Source organism: Lycium ferocissimum, chromosome 3 (assembly GCF_029784015.1).
Source record: "Lycium ferocissimum isolate CSIRO_LF1 chromosome 3, AGI_CSIRO_Lferr_CH_V1, whole genome shotgun sequence".
Lineage (NCBI taxonomy): Eukaryota > Viridiplantae > Streptophyta > Magnoliopsida > Solanales > Solanaceae > Lycium > Lycium ferocissimum.
In genome coordinates this window covers 9,292,296-9,311,634 of record NC_081344.1, presented here as the reverse complement: position 1 = coordinate 9,311,634, position 19,339 = coordinate 9,292,296, and the positions used below count along the sequence as shown (strand labels likewise).

The 19,339-nt window shown below is 34.6% G+C and overlaps 1 protein-coding gene across 4 annotated transcripts; it reads right to left on the bottom strand.

Annotated features, from left to right (window-relative positions):
• Positions 1-449: 449 nt before the first annotated feature.
• On the bottom strand, positions 450-16,034 carry LOC132049613 (uncharacterized). Of its 4 annotated transcripts, none has more exons than XM_059440481.1 (24): positions 15,563-16,033; positions 14,026-14,097; positions 13,448-13,491; positions 13,244-13,355; positions 13,054-13,125; positions 12,404-12,466; positions 11,713-11,790; positions 11,535-11,627; positions 11,233-11,352; positions 9,909-9,995; positions 9,305-9,514; positions 9,178-9,225; positions 8,531-8,779; positions 7,159-7,265; positions 5,832-6,076; positions 5,493-5,561; positions 5,334-5,398; positions 4,073-4,242; positions 3,895-3,973; positions 2,501-2,756; positions 2,090-2,135; positions 1,766-1,874; positions 1,100-1,162; positions 450-890 (listed from the first exon to the last, which is right to left on the bottom strand). In XM_059440481.1, the coding sequence occupies exons 1-24, from the start codon at positions 15,875-15,877 to the stop codon at positions 810-812; spliced, it is 2,853 nt and encodes a 950-aa protein (XP_059296464.1). In that variant the 5' UTR covers positions 15,878-16,033; the 3' UTR covers positions 450-809. The 4 variants fall into 4 exon arrangements, 3 of the variants coding, with proteins under 3 accessions (XP_059296464.1, XP_059296465.1, XP_059296466.1); XM_059440482.1 differs by having other exon boundaries at positions 1,766-1,871; XR_009413129.1 differs by lacking the exon at positions 1,766-1,874 and having other exon boundaries at positions 805-890; positions 15,563-16,034.
• Positions 16,035-19,339: the final 3,305 nt, after the last annotated feature.

Here is a 19,339-nt window from a genome sequence, read left to right as displayed (position 1 = left end):
CTTTCCCTTGAAGCATATATACATATATTTTTTTACCTTTTCAAGGTAAACTTTTAGTAATGCCTTAACTAAAAGTGTGCCCCATAAAACATAACTACAAATATGCCCCATAAGGCATAAGTTTTCCTTAAGACATAACTAAAAGTTTGCCTTATAAGGCAAAGTTTAAATTTTGTTATCTTACATCCGTACTTTTAGTTGTGTTTAACTAAAAGTCGCGAAGGGCGGACTTTTAGATGTGTTTAACTAAAAGTCTGCCGAAGGCGGACTTTATATATATATATATATATATATATATTTTATTTTTTTTAACTTTTCAAGGTAAACTTTTAGTTATCATGCTTAACTAAAAAGTATGCTTTGAAAGACATAACTAAAAGTATGCCCATAATGTGAAACTTTTCCTTAAGGCATAACTTAAAACAAATCATTCGTAGGTGCTAGAAAGCTTCCTGAATCAAACATGATCCCCTTTTCAGTTTCATATTTGACATATTATGTCCCATTTATCTGGGGAGATGCATTGAGATGAAACAAATATTACACGGAAAAAGTTAAGATCACAGTGGAAACAGAAAACAACCATCAGATAATCAGAAGCACAAGAGGGGCAATCTGCATCTGGTGTAGTTCAACATGTACAACTTGGAAGACAACCAAATCCTGGAAAGATTCTCCTCCACTACACTTTGCAAACAGCCTTGAATTGACATACTTCCAGAGCATGGGAAAGAAGTGGATCGATGCAAAACAGATAGAAAGATGGAAATGAAGCCATGCACACCTGAACTTTTGTGACAAAATAGTATTCACATGGATCTCTCTGATGCCAGATCAAGCAATGTGCGGAAGAACTGTTGTGGATACAGAGGAGGTTGCTCTGAAAGTGCCTAAATACAACAAACACGATAATAACAATTGTTAAAGCTTTAACATATTTATTTCTCAGCAGATTTAGGGGTTTCACCATCTCTTCCATAGCGAACTTGCATTTCTTTCAAAATACTATATGGTCTGTTCGTTGATAGTTAAAAATAGAGTAAAATTGGTTCAGATTTGCAAAAGTATGTGGTCATTAAAGAAGCAGCAGATATATCACCTGATGTATCAAGACAGTGGAAGGAGTCATTCCAGGAACTGTATTCACTTCTATAATCAGCACCTATAACCGCAAAGCAACAACACCTCCAGTTAGATCTAATAGTACATCTACAAATTGTATCTGCATACCCCTTTCCTAATTTCACTTTTAGTTTGATTTGCAGCAAAAAAAAAAAAAAAAAAAAAGATTCTACCAATTATAGGGCATGTTAAGTGTTGCAGTTCGCAGAAATCCTTTTATTAAGTTTTGATATCTACTCAAAACTGAATCAACTCAACAATTAAAATGGTTAGCTTGGCCCCAATTCAACCTCAAACGAGCAAATTGGACAGGGTATTCACCACTAATATTAATCTTGTATCAAATTATTGGGAGCAAAACAAATTGTTTCTAACTTTCTACAGGTATAGAGAAAAGAGACCTACAAACATGATGATTACTTTGAAATGTTGAGTAGTATACTACAGCCTTCTATCCACATAGCAAACTCTTCACACCATGGTTTTTTAGAATTAAAATAACACGTATGTCACAATTATCTTGAGAGGCACATAACAAACTGCAACTTGCTGGAAAAGACACGATTCCTTAATGACATCACAAAGTATTAAATTCACTTCCATCACTGTTCAATCAATTGAAAGAATCTCAGAAATAACATACCTCACCAGTGTCAGCATGAACAAATGCATCTATACGTGAAAATCCTTCTAATTGTAGAGTGTTTGCAATAAGTTCAATGTGCTTTTTACACCTTTCCAAGGCCGCACTACTAATTGAGAAGGAAAAGAAATAAAAGTAATTGTGAGAAATGTGTAGGTAATTTTGAGACACAGAAAAGCACACTTTGTAAAGAAAAATTCCTGGCTTGGTAAAGAACTACTTATACGTAGAAAAGAACTACTTATATGTAGAAATGTATATTTACATAAATCTGGTCATAATACCCAATATACAGTTTCCACAAGATGAATCTTCATGACAAACCTCATAATAGATGGTGGTGGTGGAGTCAGATTGATGCCGGTTCCACCTGCAGACACATCAATTTGATAAGGTACAAGGTGTGCCCTAAAACTTATACAGGCAGAACCATGTAATGTCTTAGTCATCATTTGACAGGAAAGAATCCATGGTATCCCCCCAAAAAGCTTATTATTTAATGGTTTCAACTAAAATCAATAAGCTCTAGTCAATGAACCTATGGCTATGTAAACGATATAACTAGATGATAGGGACAAAACCATTTACCTGCTTGTCTTTTCTTTTATCTTTAATACAAGCATAGAACTGTGGTTACATATCGCAACAAGCATAAACGGGGTAATGAGAAAGTCCAACTCACTAGAAGCGGTAGAATGTACTACACTGCAAAATGTCTTATCAATGAAGAGATACCTTGGAATTTCTCCTCCAGTGATAATATATCTCCAGATTCTTTCACGGTTACACTAGGGGTCAATGAACGCATAGATCCACGTTTTCCTATAACACCAACGGTGACCTCTACCCATCTACTGTCCCCTTTCCAGAGCAAATTGTGTGCATTCTCATTTCTGGATTTGGATGCAACAACTATCTCATCAGTCTCAACAAAAGGTTCGAATATTAAGAGCTCCGGGGGAGGGTTTGGCATCTCAATCATTCCATGTGCCTGCATAAAATACCAAGAAAAGCATATGATACAATTTAGTCTTAGGGGATCCTGAGAATCACACTATTCGGTATTCAAAGCTAAAGGTTTACGGGTTGGTAATTGACTGAGAAATAAATTACATCAAGATGGAAAAAATAGAGCCAATCAAGCAATAAAGATCTGTCACGAGAGTAGAATAACCGGTAGTAGGAGAAGTTCGCAAAACAACTGGAAAACAAAAAGACACAAATATGGTAACAAAATTGGCAGCTAAAGCCGCGAGGACTAATTTCTTGATAACTTGATTAAGAAACTTTTGTGCTATTTTGAGTCTCCTAGATGACAGTAGAAAATTTAGAGCCATGAATATGTGTCAAATCTAAAATCTCATCATACATTGGGCAACAAGCATGTAACTGCTCAAAGTTGTCTATAATCTACTTTTTGAGTATCTCATACTTATGGTCAAAAGTTGCAATCCATTTTAATAAGCAAAAACCTTGTGATTTTGATCCTGCAAATACCAGGATGACATGGTTTATTTCCAACATGTAACATACTCCGCTAGGCACGAAACCCATCTTCTTGTCTTCATAGTCTTGATGGATAGAGTTAAACTTCGTGCCTTCCTTCGGCTTGGCAAGAGTAGAATTTATAATCACGGCAGCATACTGCTTGGATAACTTTATCTTATGTTTGTGCCTCTAAAAGGTGGTTCAGCTTGTATCCGATGTTATTCTAAATGTCTGAAATGGCAAACCGTCTACATCCTTACACAATACGTGAAGATATTAATTTTTTGTGGAGCCATGTAAGTATGTTTAATGTTGCTACTACAGGCTTATACTGACTACATTTTTTGTTTACCGACCTCGATACCAATCTCTTAAGCATGTTCTCTTTTTATGATACTTACAGCTGCTGATATGATATATCGGGAAAGAACTAATATAACAAATGTTGCAGAATAAAGGGAAAAGCACATGGCATGTGGGCTAACAGCTACAAAATAATGAAAGCAAGCACGGTCCAATTGAACACACTGATCAACAAACGGACTATGATTACTATGCTTTGGATAAAATAAAATACTGCCCATGAGTTTGGAGGAAAAGCTTTGCAGATGAGCAGCAATAACAGATAAGTCTACATATACCTTTGACAGGCTGTTAGGAGGAATACGAGGTAGGCAGTCCTGCAGTGCATTTACATAGAAGGCAAGGTCCCCCTCGCAGCTGCATAATGCAGAGTGTCAAGTTAATAAGAAGCATTTTCTTAGATTTGCATCCAATATTGTCTAAGTAGAACAGAATTGAAGAAGAACAAAAGCCTACCACAATCTGGCCACACCAGTTGAGCAACCATCTCTAGCTGGTTTAACACATAAAGTGTCAGAGTAAAGTTTTGACTTCAAATCATGCCAGAGATCAGATATGGACATTTTCAGCAGATCCTCTTTCGTCCTCACATCTTTATTTATTGTAAGGACTCCAAAATCTGTCAGCTGTCAGAGAAAGTTTCTATGCTTGTCAAGGGATACACATTCTTAGGTGTTCATGCAAAATCAGTTTGTTGACTACATTGGTAACTTGCAGATGCCAATAAAAAAGAAGTTTCAAATTAATTAGAAATAACTTAAGCATGAACCGTAGCCAAAGTGGCTAGGCCCTTGGTTTAAAAGTCTTGGTTACAACTGCCCCATGAAGTGCGGGTAACTTTTTTATGTATGTTGCAGTTGGGATCTAATAGTGGTAAACTGGCATTTATTTACTACTTTACAATAGTTCAGTTGGGCATATCTCAATTATAGAAGCTCATTATTTCACTAAAATACAGGACATACTGAGAATGAGGAGCAACTCAAGTCAATGATCCATGAATTAAACAAAAATCATCATAGTCCAGGTTTTTGGCCGTTGTCTAAGCACCAGTCTCTGAATCTTTCTAAACTAATCAATACATGGTTGAGGCTGAAGTGCTCTCATGTAAGTTCAATTGCTTTAACTACGTCATAACCAAAACAAACTTTTATAAGAACAGCAATGTTCATCTTTAGAAATAATACAACAACAACAACAACCACCCAGTGAAATCCCACAACGTGAAGTACGCAGGGAAGGTAAGTGTCGTGAGACCTTACTCCTACCAAGGTAGGACGGCTGTTTCCGAAAGACTCACGGCTCAATAATAGCTAAATTGAAATACTTGTGCAACAACAACATACCCAGTGTGATCCCACAAGTGGGGGCTGGGGAGGGTGGGATGTATGCAGACATTATCCCCACCTTTGTGGGGTAGAGAATCTATTTCCGATAGACCTTCAGCTCAAGAAAAACGTAATTGAAATACTTGTTCAGAGTAATAAAAGGGAGAGTATTATTGATGTGTCTATGCATAAGATGTGCTGTGCTTAAATTTATATTGACTGTGGCCAATGACATGCTTGTTTTGCAGCTAAATGCAACATTACTGAACTCTTCTAATCACAATAGATTGACTGATGTTTGATTCCATTCACACTGGGAATAATACAAGGGGTGAAGAAAGAAAGGATTCTTTCTCGGTTAAAATGTGAACATTGATTATTCAACTCACATGTTGTAGAGCAAGAGAGGTTGCAACTTTGTCCATACATGTTTTTGAAGCCATGACGCCAGGACCTTTCATTATAAGAAGGGAAAGAAAGCATCTACAGTTTAGTGATTATTAGTTAGCTTGCACTCCTTTCTTTCAAATGTATCATTCAATACAGACCTGTATAGGGAACCCCTTCAGCCTCTAGCAAAGATTGAAGTGTGCCATCTTCTCCAATGCCTCCATGCACTGTCAATGGCAATAGGAACACTATTGTCATCGTTCTTTCAGAAATTAAATGATAACAACTAACGAAAGTTGATAGTGTTAATGAATGGAAAATAAACTACTATTTTTTCACGAGGATAAATATATAGCTGAATTTATACGCCACTTTATTTTATCTACTTACTTTGTAGCAGATTACTGAAGCAAAAATAAATATGTAAAAGAAATAGCACATACTAAGGCGGTTTTAAAAGTTGCCGAAAAGGTATAATCATGTATACATCTGCTGACCTGCAATGAAAACAGTCGCCTGAGATTCCTTAGCTAGCTTGACCCACTGGTCCAGGGAAAATTTCTTCGGTAATTCGTCGGATATATCAAACCCATTGAACCAACTGTCCTTTTTCAGACCTCTCGTGAGATCATCCATAACCTGGTTCCGCAAGTGAGATGTCAAAGCTGCCCGATTCGGTTCAATTGCCTCTATACACGCATCAAGGACTTCTTCCGTTGTATGTCTCAGCAAAAGGGAATAACTGTACACCAAGAAAAGGGGTTTGACATGCACGAAGATAATATTCACGACTAGGAGGATGACCGACTAGGAGGATGACAACTTCACATCCAAACTATCTCAAATATTTCCTCCAGTTTAAGCTACAGCAAGACTCATTAATCTGCAGATGAAGCAATACTTTCATGTCTAATTATGCTTATCCCCTTGTTTGTAGCTCATGGACTAAATCTGACAAGCTTCAACAGTGTACGCGGGAAGAAGCATCTAAAGAAGATAAATATAATGGAAATTCTCCGTCAAGAACATTATGATTTATTTCTCAAAAGAGGAAGGAACTTCAGGTGGGGCTATCTGGGTGCCATAAAATCCCAAACTGGAACCATAATTTACTCTTTTTGGTTTGGTTGCAGCATGGAGAGTAATTATTATGCAGAAATGTAAGAATAAGGAATCATTTCCATACAGCTAGTGTTTCATGTGTAAATACGCAGCAGAAGAAGTGGATGGCCTGTTTCAAGTTGCAGAACTTTAGTATGTGATGCAAACATAAGAAGGATTTAGCTGGGTAATGCCAAGAAACTGATGAAATGGCATCAAGCTAGAAGAAAAACCAAGAATCATTCCTCATGCAGTGATGAGGACAATTTGGAAAGACAGGATAGAACAGGTTTAGATGGACACGGATTTTCTTCTTTCAAATTCATAATATCAAGCGCTTTCATAGAATTTGCAGAACACTCAAAGTACCCCAACTTATATAGAGGGGTGGATTTTTCTGCAGAAAGCAATACTTTTGTAGAGCTTCTTTCTAATTGTATACTTCTCATATGCCAGGGTGTTCTTTCCTTGTGTGCGACGAATATCGCATAGAGCTACGGCGCTCTATTTTGAGAAACACACACTTAAGAATTATAGAAGTGCTTTGAAATGTGTACAGAAGGACAGAAGGGCTATTAAATGGCCATAGCACGAACTAAGTTGGATTTTCTAGTTAAAAGAAGTTTAGCTTGCAGTTGCGACCAGAAAAGTAAAACGGATGAGTAAAGTAGGCCATAAGATACACAGTCTACTTGTAGTCTACTGCAGTAGCAATACACTTACGGCAATGTCCATACTGTCTTAGACTTCTCATCTACTTCATGCTTAGCAAGGTCTGAAACATCAGAATAACTCGTTGCAGGTGCAAGCAAGCATGGTGTCACTTCAAGCTGCAGACAGCAAAATTGCAGCATCATAATATTGATTTGTGACCGTCTGAAGAAAGATCAAAATCTAAAATGCAAGAGAAATGACAGAAAGCAACATTTGACGAACAAGAAACCTAGGAAGTTGTATTCTTGTAAGAACTGTTACTGAAGGCAAGAGATCTTCTCCATCAATTCCTTCTAACTTGACACATCTGATCATTGATATACTACCATGTATAAAATGATGGCAACCAACTTAACATGTGGATTACCTCTGAAAGGAACAGATTAAAGTTCCGCCATAGACAAGAACCACGGACAGATGAAACATTAACAGAATTTTATAATTAAACTGATTGTTATGTCACTATCTGCTGACACATATACCTGAACTAATAACTAAGAATATGTACTTTCCCATGCCTGCATAACGCACTAGCTGTGGACCCAAAAACAAGAAATGACTTCGATGAAAAGAAACGAAGTGCCTTAGACACATCTGTTTTGTCGAAAACCTCAGAGACCAAAATTGAATAATTTTAATACATAATCGATTGAACACTGCTTGAAAAAGGCAGGGATCATCAGAACACCAAACCATCCAATGTAAAGACGGTTTTGAGTGCTGTAAGACATAATCACATTCGGGCATGATGTTGAATGCAAATTTCTAGCATTTAGTTTACCCCAAGTCTACAAATTAAATCAAGATGGGAACATTCAACACTGGAGCAAGAGGACTGACCTAAATTTACTAAAGGAAGCCATGAATGAGGACTAATGGAAATGATCAACTCATAACTCATCACTTGAAATACGATAATTTCCAAGGCTTCTGGTAATGTCATTTGCCTCCATAAAATGAGCCATTCAGCAATCAATAATACTAGACAAATTGAAGAATCAGTCCCTGAGGCAACAAGTGAGGGTTGCTCTAGTTGTAAATCTGCCAGAATGGTTGGAGACTTTAGTCACTAAAAGAGAAAAGTGGGAAACCACAAATTTCCCTTCAAAAGAGGGAAGTTTTGGAGGGTGGGGTAGTAGAAAAGGTTACCGGATTAAAGTATATATTAAATATGCCTTAATCCCAAAACCAGTTGGGGTCGGCTGTATGAATCGTCTACATCCATTCCACACTATTTAGATCCATTTCATTCCCAAAGTCAATAATTGTCTTTTATAGATTACCAAAATCAAAATCAAAACAAGAAAGGAATCAGTGCCTGAGTCACAATATTTACGTTCAGAATAGAAAATTCATTAGCCTGGTATACATGAAAACTTACATCATCAGATGCTCTTAGATTCAGCCAAACATTGGTTCCGCTCATAAGAGATACTTGGCGTTCAGAGGTGTCACCACCAAAGATGACGTACACTTTCTTACATTGTTTAACAAATGCTTCCGTTACTGATGAAGATTTTGATCTCCTTCTCGACGGACTTGATATAATATTATGTGAAAGAAGAGCTGGAAACCGCAAGCAAGCATGTTGGATGATGGTCCGGAGAATATTTGTATGTGAAAATCCAACCTGACATGGAAAGGTGCAGAAATCCATCAGATTGAAGAGTGGAACTAGCTAATTTATAGAATACACATGTAAAATATCTCCATTAGAAGTTGCGATATTGGTAAATATCGAGTTACTCAAATTGACCGTATAAATCCACCAATTCTCTTATGCATGGAATGCTACATCACACGCTTTTTTTTAAGGGTACTTTTAAGTGTTTGCATGTCTGATCAGGGAGGAAGGACAGGAAATTGTTCACAAATCAGAACTTCCATCGTAGAGATTTGTTCCAGATGACACCTAATAACTAAACATTACTATCTTTTTGTTCGAGCTATGATTTTGACCACACACAATTCCTGCCGAATGGACTTAGTGTTATTCTGCAATAAACCAAGGACCAGTATCAGGAGTACCTTTGATGCTTGCTGAAATAAGAAACTTGTTTGCTCCATTCCACTGATCTGGGGAGAAGAATGTACAATACAGTTCAAGCAAAAATACTGATGAGAAAATACATGAAGAGTCAGTCAGCTATCTCACCAAGTTGATATCAGTGAATATTACTGTGCCAGAATCAGTCCTTCCAAATTTGTTTCCTGCAGAAGAGGAAGCTTTTGTAGAAGGTGGCAAAACCCAACCATCAATTCTAGCAAAATCACGCAAGCCAAGTCGCTGAAATAGTAATGACGCTCCTTCACGAATCTTTGAAATCACATCCATAGAGAATCTAGGTGGAGTGTGATAAGCAACCTGCAATATTTGCCTGGCAGTTTAGCTTAATATAAGCAAGAAGAAATCAATAAGTACACTTTAAGCTTTGAGATTAGGACATGAGAGAGGTTTAAATCAGAAAAGCATGCCAGCAAATTAAACAACAGCATAGGACCTATGTATCATCAATTATTCCATATTTGTCAAAACTTAGTTTAAGTTGGGTTTGTATAGGGTATAAACAACCTTTAATGATGGAACATTAAATGAATGAACACGAGGCGTAATTAATTAACTATGTCTTCAATGCTATGCTATTATCTATCAGATTGAGGATGTCTTATGCTTAAAATGAAAAAGAAAAAAGAAAAAAATTAGAAAACATGTTCCTAGAGTTTTATGCACATTCTACCAACCATAAAATTTAGATTACCTGTCGAGTAGGGAGATACTTCCGTCGGTAGTTAAATATTGCGTCTTTCTCCCTAACATCAACAGTGCCATGTGATTGAAGCTCCACCTGAACGTGGTTGACATTAAACACATAGAGCATAAAGAAAGTTAAGAAATTCATTGCTCTAGCTATTGAGTCCATTTGATCGGAAATCTTGAAAGCAAAAAGGCAGACAGAAACCACTCTCTTTGAACTATTCATTAATGATAATCAAACATAAAGATCTTCTCACTGACCTACAGAACCCTCATTTAGCAGTGCTCTATAATTGGTGTGACATGAAGTAAAACATCAACCATAATGACAGTAGATAGCATGGTTGTTCCTTGATTTAATAGCAGAACAGCAGTTTCAACAAATTTATTCCCAATAATCAAATTTTTGCATGATTAAACTTTTCAGTACCGGATCCTTTGTACATGAGAAACTTTAACAAGTAATTAGGAAACTGCAAAAAAAAAGTTACATCCTCTACGCTCCAAAAAAAAAATTAATGAAGTTCAAGTTCTCCATGTACTAGCATAGACCCACAAAAATAAGCTGTGGCAAAATGTCAGTAACTTCTGCACTAACAATGCCTAAATGTACACTACTAATTGTTCCGCACTAAATACATGATGAACCACTATAGATAAGTACTAGTTCTGCACATGTAGAGTGCACTTGTAAAGCTCAAAAAAAAAAAAAAAAAAAAAAAAAAAAAAAAGCCCGGTATCAAAATTCAACTCTATAAAATCAATAATGGACCACCAAAGAGTACCACTTTTCTTTTCTTTCTTTTCTTTCTTTCTTCCTTCTTTCCTTTCTCTCTTCCTTTTTTTTTTTTTTTTTTTTTTTTTGAGAAACCAAAGAATATCACTTTTGTTAATGACAATTGTCACCCTCAAAAAAATTGTTGGACGGAAATTTGGTACCAATGCAAGATTTTGTGTCAACTTCTGCCTGAAATCGGGAACTATGTGAAAAGGCATGATAAACCTACTTGTATAGAAAGCAGCTAAAAAGTATCTTCCTAGCAATACTTATATAAAAGATTAAACTGGCGCCCATCATTTCTAGCATTTCAAATATCAATGTCAACAGACAATAGCACTTTAAACTGGCAGCAATATTAGAAGTTCCTAACACTTGGATTTATTTATCTGATATCTCTGTAATTTTAACACCCCAGTACAACGAAAATCTACAGTCGCTGAACTCGTGCAAGTTCAAACCGAGGCACAATTTGCTTTCGGTGTTATCTTTGAGAATTATAAATCTCTCAATAAACTTCATATTGAAAGAGAATAAAGTATCTATATACCTCTGTTGGCAATAATGCAACAGGCTGGCAATCAAAACCAGAACCTACATCAAGGACAATTGCTGTAAATTCACTACCTCCTTCAAGGAAAATCTCGATAAGGACTTTGTCATCAATCCCCTGCCAAGTAATGAAAAATGGTTCATTGATTGAATATATAACTGAATACAAACTGCTACCTAGTATATAAAGGAATTGAACTTCCAATTTCATCAAATAGACTATCAAAACCAATGCTTTCCAAGAGGTATAGTATAATAAAGTAAAACCAAAGAAGAATGGCACGGCGATGGAACGATTACCTCAGAAATAATGCTGTTAGCTTTTGCCAGAGAATCAGCGACACCATATGCAACATTAACTCCAATGCTTGATCCTGCTCTTGTTGGTTTTACCTGCAATTTTGTATGGGTCCTATATGTAAATAATAGATCAGGAGTGCTGCAGAAAACCAAAATGAATGCTCCATTCAATGCTTACCACAACTTTTCCCGACTTAATATCTAGTAGATTTTGCTCAAACCACTTTGACAGTCCAGATTCATCAATTTCACTTCCCTAAGAGCAGGACCAGAACACAGTTAATTTTGTGAAGTCATACAATTCTGCTTCTTGGGTGAAAAACAGAATGTCCAGCATGATATTTTAAGAAAACAGCTTTCTTGATAGGTTACATTGGCTAGAATCTACAAGGGAAAATCCAGGAAAAGAAATACTATAACACAGATGCAACAAACGTGAACAGTTGAGTAGGAAGTGAACCAACCAAGAACAAATGAATAGAGAAGCAAAAGGTACTTCATCTCTCTTTTGGGTAAATTAGAGAAGCTAAAGGAACATTTGACCAGTCTCAACATAAAATAAAGATAAGACTATATAATCATTGTCGGGGGGAGTTGGAAACAAGCTGAATCAAGTTGAGCTGTGAATATTCAAGCTCAGCTAGATCAGATAAGCAAGTTCAAGCCTTTTTCTAAGAAACATGATATGGAAGTCAACTTAGCAGAAACAGTTTGAAGAGGGAAATAAGAATAAGAGAAAAAAACAAATAAATTCTAACAGTAGTAACATGCCTGCATAAGGAACTTCAAACAGAAGAAAGCACGTGAATAGAGAAAGTCAAAAGCAGAATTAAAGAACTTTATGAAACACAAATAAACACAGGCCAGACCTGTATGAGAAAATTAGGTACAGTCACGAAACCTTGTCTGTCAAGCTCGACGGATGCATCATACTGTTGAAAATTTGGAAGAAACATCAATATCATCTATTAATCAAAGAGCAGTTTGAATGCATAATGCATTACAGAAAGCAGCTTGTTGCGTCCTGGAAGATCCTAGGAATTTCTTGCCGACATGATCAATCTAGTATCAATCCAGTGTCCGCTAACATAATCAAGAGAATTAATTATTTTCTTCCAAATTTACCCCTAGCTAGATAAATGAGTATTTATTTAGTCAAATAACAATATTAATTAGGTAGTATTTAATGAAGGATAGTTTAGTCAAAATACCTATTTCTTTTCCTAGGAGTTAGCATTTTCTTAAGGGATTTGCAAAAGGCTAAGTGGACACTTATTTTGAACCAGAGGGAATAATATGAAGATCAAAGGATTACGGTTCGAACTAAGGATTACTAGAGTTGAAATACAATCGAACAATTTAAATGAAATAAAAGTTATTTTCGAGACTAAAGGTTTCATTCTTCAAACAAACAGCATGTCTAGTACCAATACATATATTCTAGTTGGTCTCGATTGATATAATTAATCCATGCCAGATTAGAAAAACAAAAATAAAGTAGGTGCAATAGGCATTTTACTTTATCAAATGCTTTTTGACATTGCGTGGACCCTGTTCCAATAAATGGAATATTTGATCGTTCCAATAGCTCCTGAAAAATGCAACACGACACAGGTGAAAACAGGAGAAAAGGAAATCGATCTAAGCTTTCAAACTCAGAAGGCAATTAGTATGTGTTAAATTTCTCAAGTGTTGCAGTACAAAAAAACCTGAATGCCACCATCTTCACCAAAACGACCGTGTATAACAGGAAAAACTATGTCCACAGAGGAAGCAAGGTGCTCTGTGAAGTCAGATAATGACCGGAAGCCTTGGGCAAGGCTGCAAATACAATATGAGAAAATTTTCAACGATAACAAGCAGGGAAGATTTTAAACTATAACAAACACGGATGTTTAGGTGTGACAACCAACCTCTCAAGTTTGAAATCAAAGTCTGCAGGAGTGTTTGAGTATACCTATAAGAACCAAATTATCAAGAACCAAAAATACAAAAGATGAAGAAGATGCCTAGTGCCTAGAAAAAGCACAAGTGATAAACCATCAATAAGTGAGTATATTCAGTCTGGGAACTGGGTTCTTCCCAAATGCATATTGGCCCTAGCCAATGGCCAAGATTCACTTTGCAGAATGAGAAAGCAGAAATTGAATATCCTCCGGGGTTTAGGCCCAATTTAAGCTTATGGTTCATGAGGCTCGGCTTAAATTGAATGGGAAAGGAGAAAAGGAAAGATTAGCTTACAGAAGATCTAGTTGAAGAGTTTTGTTACGCTGCTTGTTAACAACAACAACATACCCAGTGTAATCCCAAAAGTGGGGTCTGGGAAGGGTAGAGTGTACGCAGACCTTACCCCCTACCATGGGAGGTAGAGAGGCTGTTTCTGCTTGCTAGTTCCCCTTAATATAGGTGATCAATTATTACAGTAACTTATAGCAAAAGTAACAGAAAAGGGTTAAATGGTGCATGTTTAGACAAGGTTTAGCCTGCAGACCTGGGCAGTAGATATGGCAAAGGCATTGAGGTTGCTATCAATGTAATAGCAGCTAACATGCAAATCGTCCCCCTGCTCAAGCACTGGAAAGTGTAAATCACAAATTGAAAGAACAAATATTCTTCCATAGTACAGATACTACACACAGAGCAATCAACTATCATCGCATTAGTAAAACATAATAGTATCCTATTCCTTAGCAAAAACCAGCAGCAGGGAATGGAGTACAAGATTACATTTTCTAATATGTAACTTATGGCAGCCAAGTTACCCTCAACTAGTCAACTAAATCATCCATCTGAAATGAAGTGCAAAACTCATTTAAATGATGTAAATGAAGAGGTCAAAATGATAGAATTCATTAGCTCTCTGCAGAATAGAGAGCCATTGTAGATTTTGGCTCAATTTATATGTCTTACTTTCCTTTTTAGTCGGTTTAAAAAGCAATGTCACTTTATATATTTAGTACCTCTGTAATTCTAACATCCCACGTGACCTGTTTAAGACCACAAAATCCAAGGGGCGTTTTGGTACATTAAACATTTTTTGTAGTTTAAGACCACAAGATTTCAAAAGTCTATCTCATTTTCTTAAACTCCGTGCCTGATCAAATTAAAACACACCAAATGAAATGGAGGGAGTACTATTCAAGTGTACCACTAAAATTAACAAAGTTGGTAATTATTAATGTAATCCTTACATACTCTCGTGTAACTCAGAATAATATGATTATTTTTCTACGAAAATGAAGCAGGACACCAACAGTTTTAGGCAAATACAGCTAGGAATATTTTTCTTCCATGTTGTACCAACACAGAACCTCCGCCTTCTTTCAAAGAACTTGACTTTATACTTTTTCAGGTCAAAGCTAAGGCATTGTTAAATCAACAGTCTTAAATGTTTGCTTCAGTTCATCCATTTAAAGATAAGATAATGGTCAAAAACATACATGAACTATCACTTTTTTTTTAGTTTCACACCCCCAACTATCCGTTATTCCCTTTTACTACCTGAAAGCATCTATGTATTAAAAAAGACCTATTTGAATAGTCTAAGTAGGAAAAGGAAACAATTAATAATTGACCTAATCAGCTTTAAAGTGCGTTTTAATACATAGATGGTGATAGTTCAGGTAGGTAGGAAAAGAAATATCAGAAAGTTGGGGTGTCAAAACTCGCAAAAAAAGTGATAGTTTGTGTGTTTTTGACCATTTACTCTTTAAAAGAAACATAAAATTGATTAGGTAACTAAAGCTAATGTTTGTTACTCTCTCTAGTAAGTATTACTCCCTCCGTTTCAATTTGTTTGTCAGGTGTTGAATTGGCACGAAGTTTAAAAAAATAAAGAAAACTTACCAAAATATCATTTAATTTTGTGATTTTAAACGTGCGTGAAAAGTCAAAATTATAGAGTTGCCAAAAAACAGAAAGAGACATTTTTTTTTTAAACGTAATAAAAAAAAAAAGTAAGACAAACAAATTAAAATAAGTTAATATTATTAACAATAATGGTGTATGATTTTGGGCGGGAATATCACCTGAATATGATCAAGAACAGAGCGAGCAGAGTTCAAAGAAATTCCACGCTCAGCAGATGGGCCACCACATATTAGGCCCACTTTCAAAACCTTATTAGTCCCCTCCTCCACGTCAGCAACCCCATCATGATCATCCACCACTACCTCAGTATTATAAGAAGCCTTCACTTTACCAAATCTACAACTCCTCTCACACATCAAATTACTACTACTCTTTACTGGAAAATTTATACTCTCTCTTAAATTTGGAAAAGAGTAATTTCTTAATTTGGAAGTAGGAGTTATTATGGGATTAATTGAGAAAGAAGAAGCCATTGAGGGGATTGAAAGTTAGAGTAAAGAGTGAGAGTGATGAATATAAGTTATAAGCATAGTAATTTGACTATATAAAAGAAATGGTGCTGGGACGGCAGTGACAGAAACAGCTCAATTGCTTCATTTCTTTTATATTTTGAGTGTTCTGTTGGTTGCAGCTTTGTCTTGTTCATTTTTTGTCATTCGAAGAAAATGGCAAAAATGGTCTCTTATGTTTGAGGTACGTTCAAAATAGTCCCTTAAGTATACACTGAATATTTTTGGTCCTTGAAGTTTGTAAAATGTTAATACTTTTAGTCTCCGTCAAATATTTAAATGGAAAAAAAAAATAGAGGGATCTCACATTTAAGAGGTACAACTCTTTTAGTTTCTGTTATTTTTGTTTTATTTCTAGAGTCTGGTACGACTTTTGAAGATGTAATTTTATTTTATTTTAATATCGTTTTAGTGTTTAGTGCAGTTTTTGTATTGCATATTTTAGGATTTGAGGAGACTTTGCTGGTGTTATAGTTAAATCTTTTTTTACTGTTTCCGTCAAATTTAATGAACATAAATTGTTAAATATTTTATGGAGATTAAGTGTATTATTTTAAACAAACTTAAAGGATCAAAACTGTTTAATGCATACTTAAAGTGTTTCTCATCTCTTCATATTGGTTGCCGCTTTGTCTTGTTGTTCCTTGTTCATTTGCTAATGCGGATGGATGCCTTTAACTTATTCTCTTGTTATTTACATTCAACCAATTCAATTAGGGTCTTACAAGATTTATTTTGATAAACAAAGTAAGATCAAAAATGTCTTTAATGTGTTTAAAATGTCTTTCATTGGCCTATTGAATCAAATTTGTCTCTCCACCACATTAGTTAATACTGTCTTAATAATGCCAGGTGTCTTTTTTATTCTCCCACGACTGAATTTTATTTAATTAATTTAATATTCAATATCAATTTCTTTCCTTTTTCAAAATTCTTTTTATGTCCTAATATTTTGCTCCTTTGTCTTAAGAGGTGTCATGTGGTTTTTTGTAATGGTGCCATTTGAACCTTTTAGACGGGCTTATAACTTATGACTTATAAGTACAAGTCATATGCAGGGGCATAGCCGGCATAGTAGTTGCGGGTTCGGCCGAACCCAGTAACTTTAGTTGAATCCCTGCATTTGTCTTGAAAATTTTATTGAAAATGTATAAGTTGCTACTTTAGAATCCAGTAACTTAAACGAATTAGAATCCCGAACTTGACTTCAAATCTTGAGTCCGCCTCTAATCATATGTTATGAATCCTAACTTATAACTTTTGACTTATTTTTGTTATTTTAGCTTAAAGGCAAGTGCTTAAAAGAATTTGTTTATTTTACCCTAATACTAGTATAGGTACCCGCGCGATGCGCGGATCGTTTCAAAGTAATAAGAGAAATAATACAAACACATGTATATGAATCATGTGTGATATTGCAAATTTTATGTCTCTTTTTTGTATCAGTATTATTACAGACTAATATTTTCTATGTATATGTAGTTGTTATTGCTTCATTACTGACCATTTCTTCAAACAATATAAAGTCTTTTATAACAATTGACTAAAATATATAGCTTCTATTGCTTCATTACTAACCATTTCTTCAAATAGTATAAAGTCTTTTATATCAATTGACTACAATAAATAAATAATTACAAAGCAAATTGAATTAGAGATAATATCAATGATTATGAGCGTTCTTTTATTATGTCCCGTAATTTCATTCAACACAAATATAAGCTCCAATATTTCTTTTTTTTTTTAAAAAAAAAAAAACTTGATAATCATAAATAGAACTAATAATTATCATCAATAAATAGGGAGAAGAAACAACATTGGAATAAAGTAAAAATAGTAAAGACATAAGACTCCTATTTTCATTAGTTTTGTCTTACCATTCAAAAAACTAATTTACATATAGCACTTATTGTAGAAGATGGAACTCTGTTTAGGCAAAAAATTTATAAGCAAAAGAAAAAATTATGAAAAAGATACACTACACTCTTTCATCAGGCATATGCAATTCAAATATATATATAACATAACATGGTGGACGCATCTAAGAGTGATATACATACATAATATATTCACAGGTCATTCTTTACAAATGATTCGGTAAAAAGTCCTTTATATATATATTACACATTTCTCCATTGTGCTTGTTGATTTTTCAAATATTCCTTTCGCATTTGTGAGCTATTTGTATACATCAGATCTACGGAAACTTCAAATTCCTTAATTTTATCTGTGACAAAAGATAATGTAGTATTAATCGTAAACAATAAAAAGATAATTTTTTTAAAAAAAAAAGTTAAATTAAGCATGAACAATATTCCTTGACAATTGTTTACTGATATTTAATATATATGACCTATATAATCTTTTTATCCATTGTAAAGATCATGTATGACAAAAAAAAATTATTATATTAAGATATAAGGATATGAAAACTATAATAATCAATTTATTTACTTGAACTATAATTAATCTTTTCCTTATTTTACTAAAGTCATAAGTCTTTTGTTGGATGATTATTTGACAACTTTATTTCAACATATAAATTCTCGTAAGTCGTAATTGGAAACTCAATGAGTTTGATTAATTATTTAGCTACAGAATTCAAACAATTTGAATTTATATTAGCTCCTATTTCTTCAAGACTAATCTTAAACAGCTAATATAAAAAATCTGATACTCCCTCAATTCCATATTAAGTGACCTTTTAGGCCTTTTATTTTGTTTCAAAATAAGTGACGCTTTAGGATTTCAAGAAGAATTTAATCCTATTCATCTAAACTTATCCTTATTTATAATTTATAATCAAGAATCATTCAATAACTTTTCTTTTTCTAAGCATTAATTAGGAGTAAGTTAGTAAAAATACTCATAATTTTCTAGGAGTAAGCAATTTCTTAAAGGGTGTGGATGGGCTAAAAGAGTCACTTATTATGAAATGGAGGGAGTATTTTTTTCTTTTTTTAAAAAAAGAGTCCTAAACGTGGCTTTGATTGTGGGTGCACGATTTTAGGACTCAATATTTATCTTTTAACTTATATTAAACAATGATTAGTTTAATTAAAATTTATTTTTTAGTTTAAATAGTTAATATAAAAATATGATAACTTCCAACAACGAAAATAAAATAAAATAAAAGATAGAGAATCCTCAACGTGCCTTGAATAAATGGCTGCACTGTTTTAGGATTTCATTGTGCATACATGGAGTAGTTGTTTCAACCGCATATATGTTCTCTTTAAAAAATTATAAATATTCAATATATGCAAGGATTAAGAGTAAAATACATTTCCTGCTTATGTTCAAGCCTGATATAACCCTCCAAATAATTCTTCCTCTTGTGTGCCATTGCAAGTGATTTGAGACACATTAGATCAATCCATCCGTCAGAACGAAACAAAATATATAAACATACTCCATTAAAGATGA

Excerpts from the sequence above, each read along its gene's own strand:
- LOC132049613 (XM_059440481.1), bottom strand. The coding sequence starts at position 15,877 with ATGGCTTCTTCTTTCTCAATTAATCCCATAATAACTCCTACTTCCAAA. Across the intron at positions 12,467-13,053 it reads GTCAAAAAGCATTTGATAAA|TATGATGCATCCGTCGAGCT; the intron begins GTAAAATGCCTA and ends AATTTTCAACAG. Across the intron at positions 1,163-1,765 it reads TTCATGCTGACACTGGTGAG|GTGCTGATTATAGAAGTGAA; the intron begins GTATGTTATTTC and ends TTGCGGTTATAG.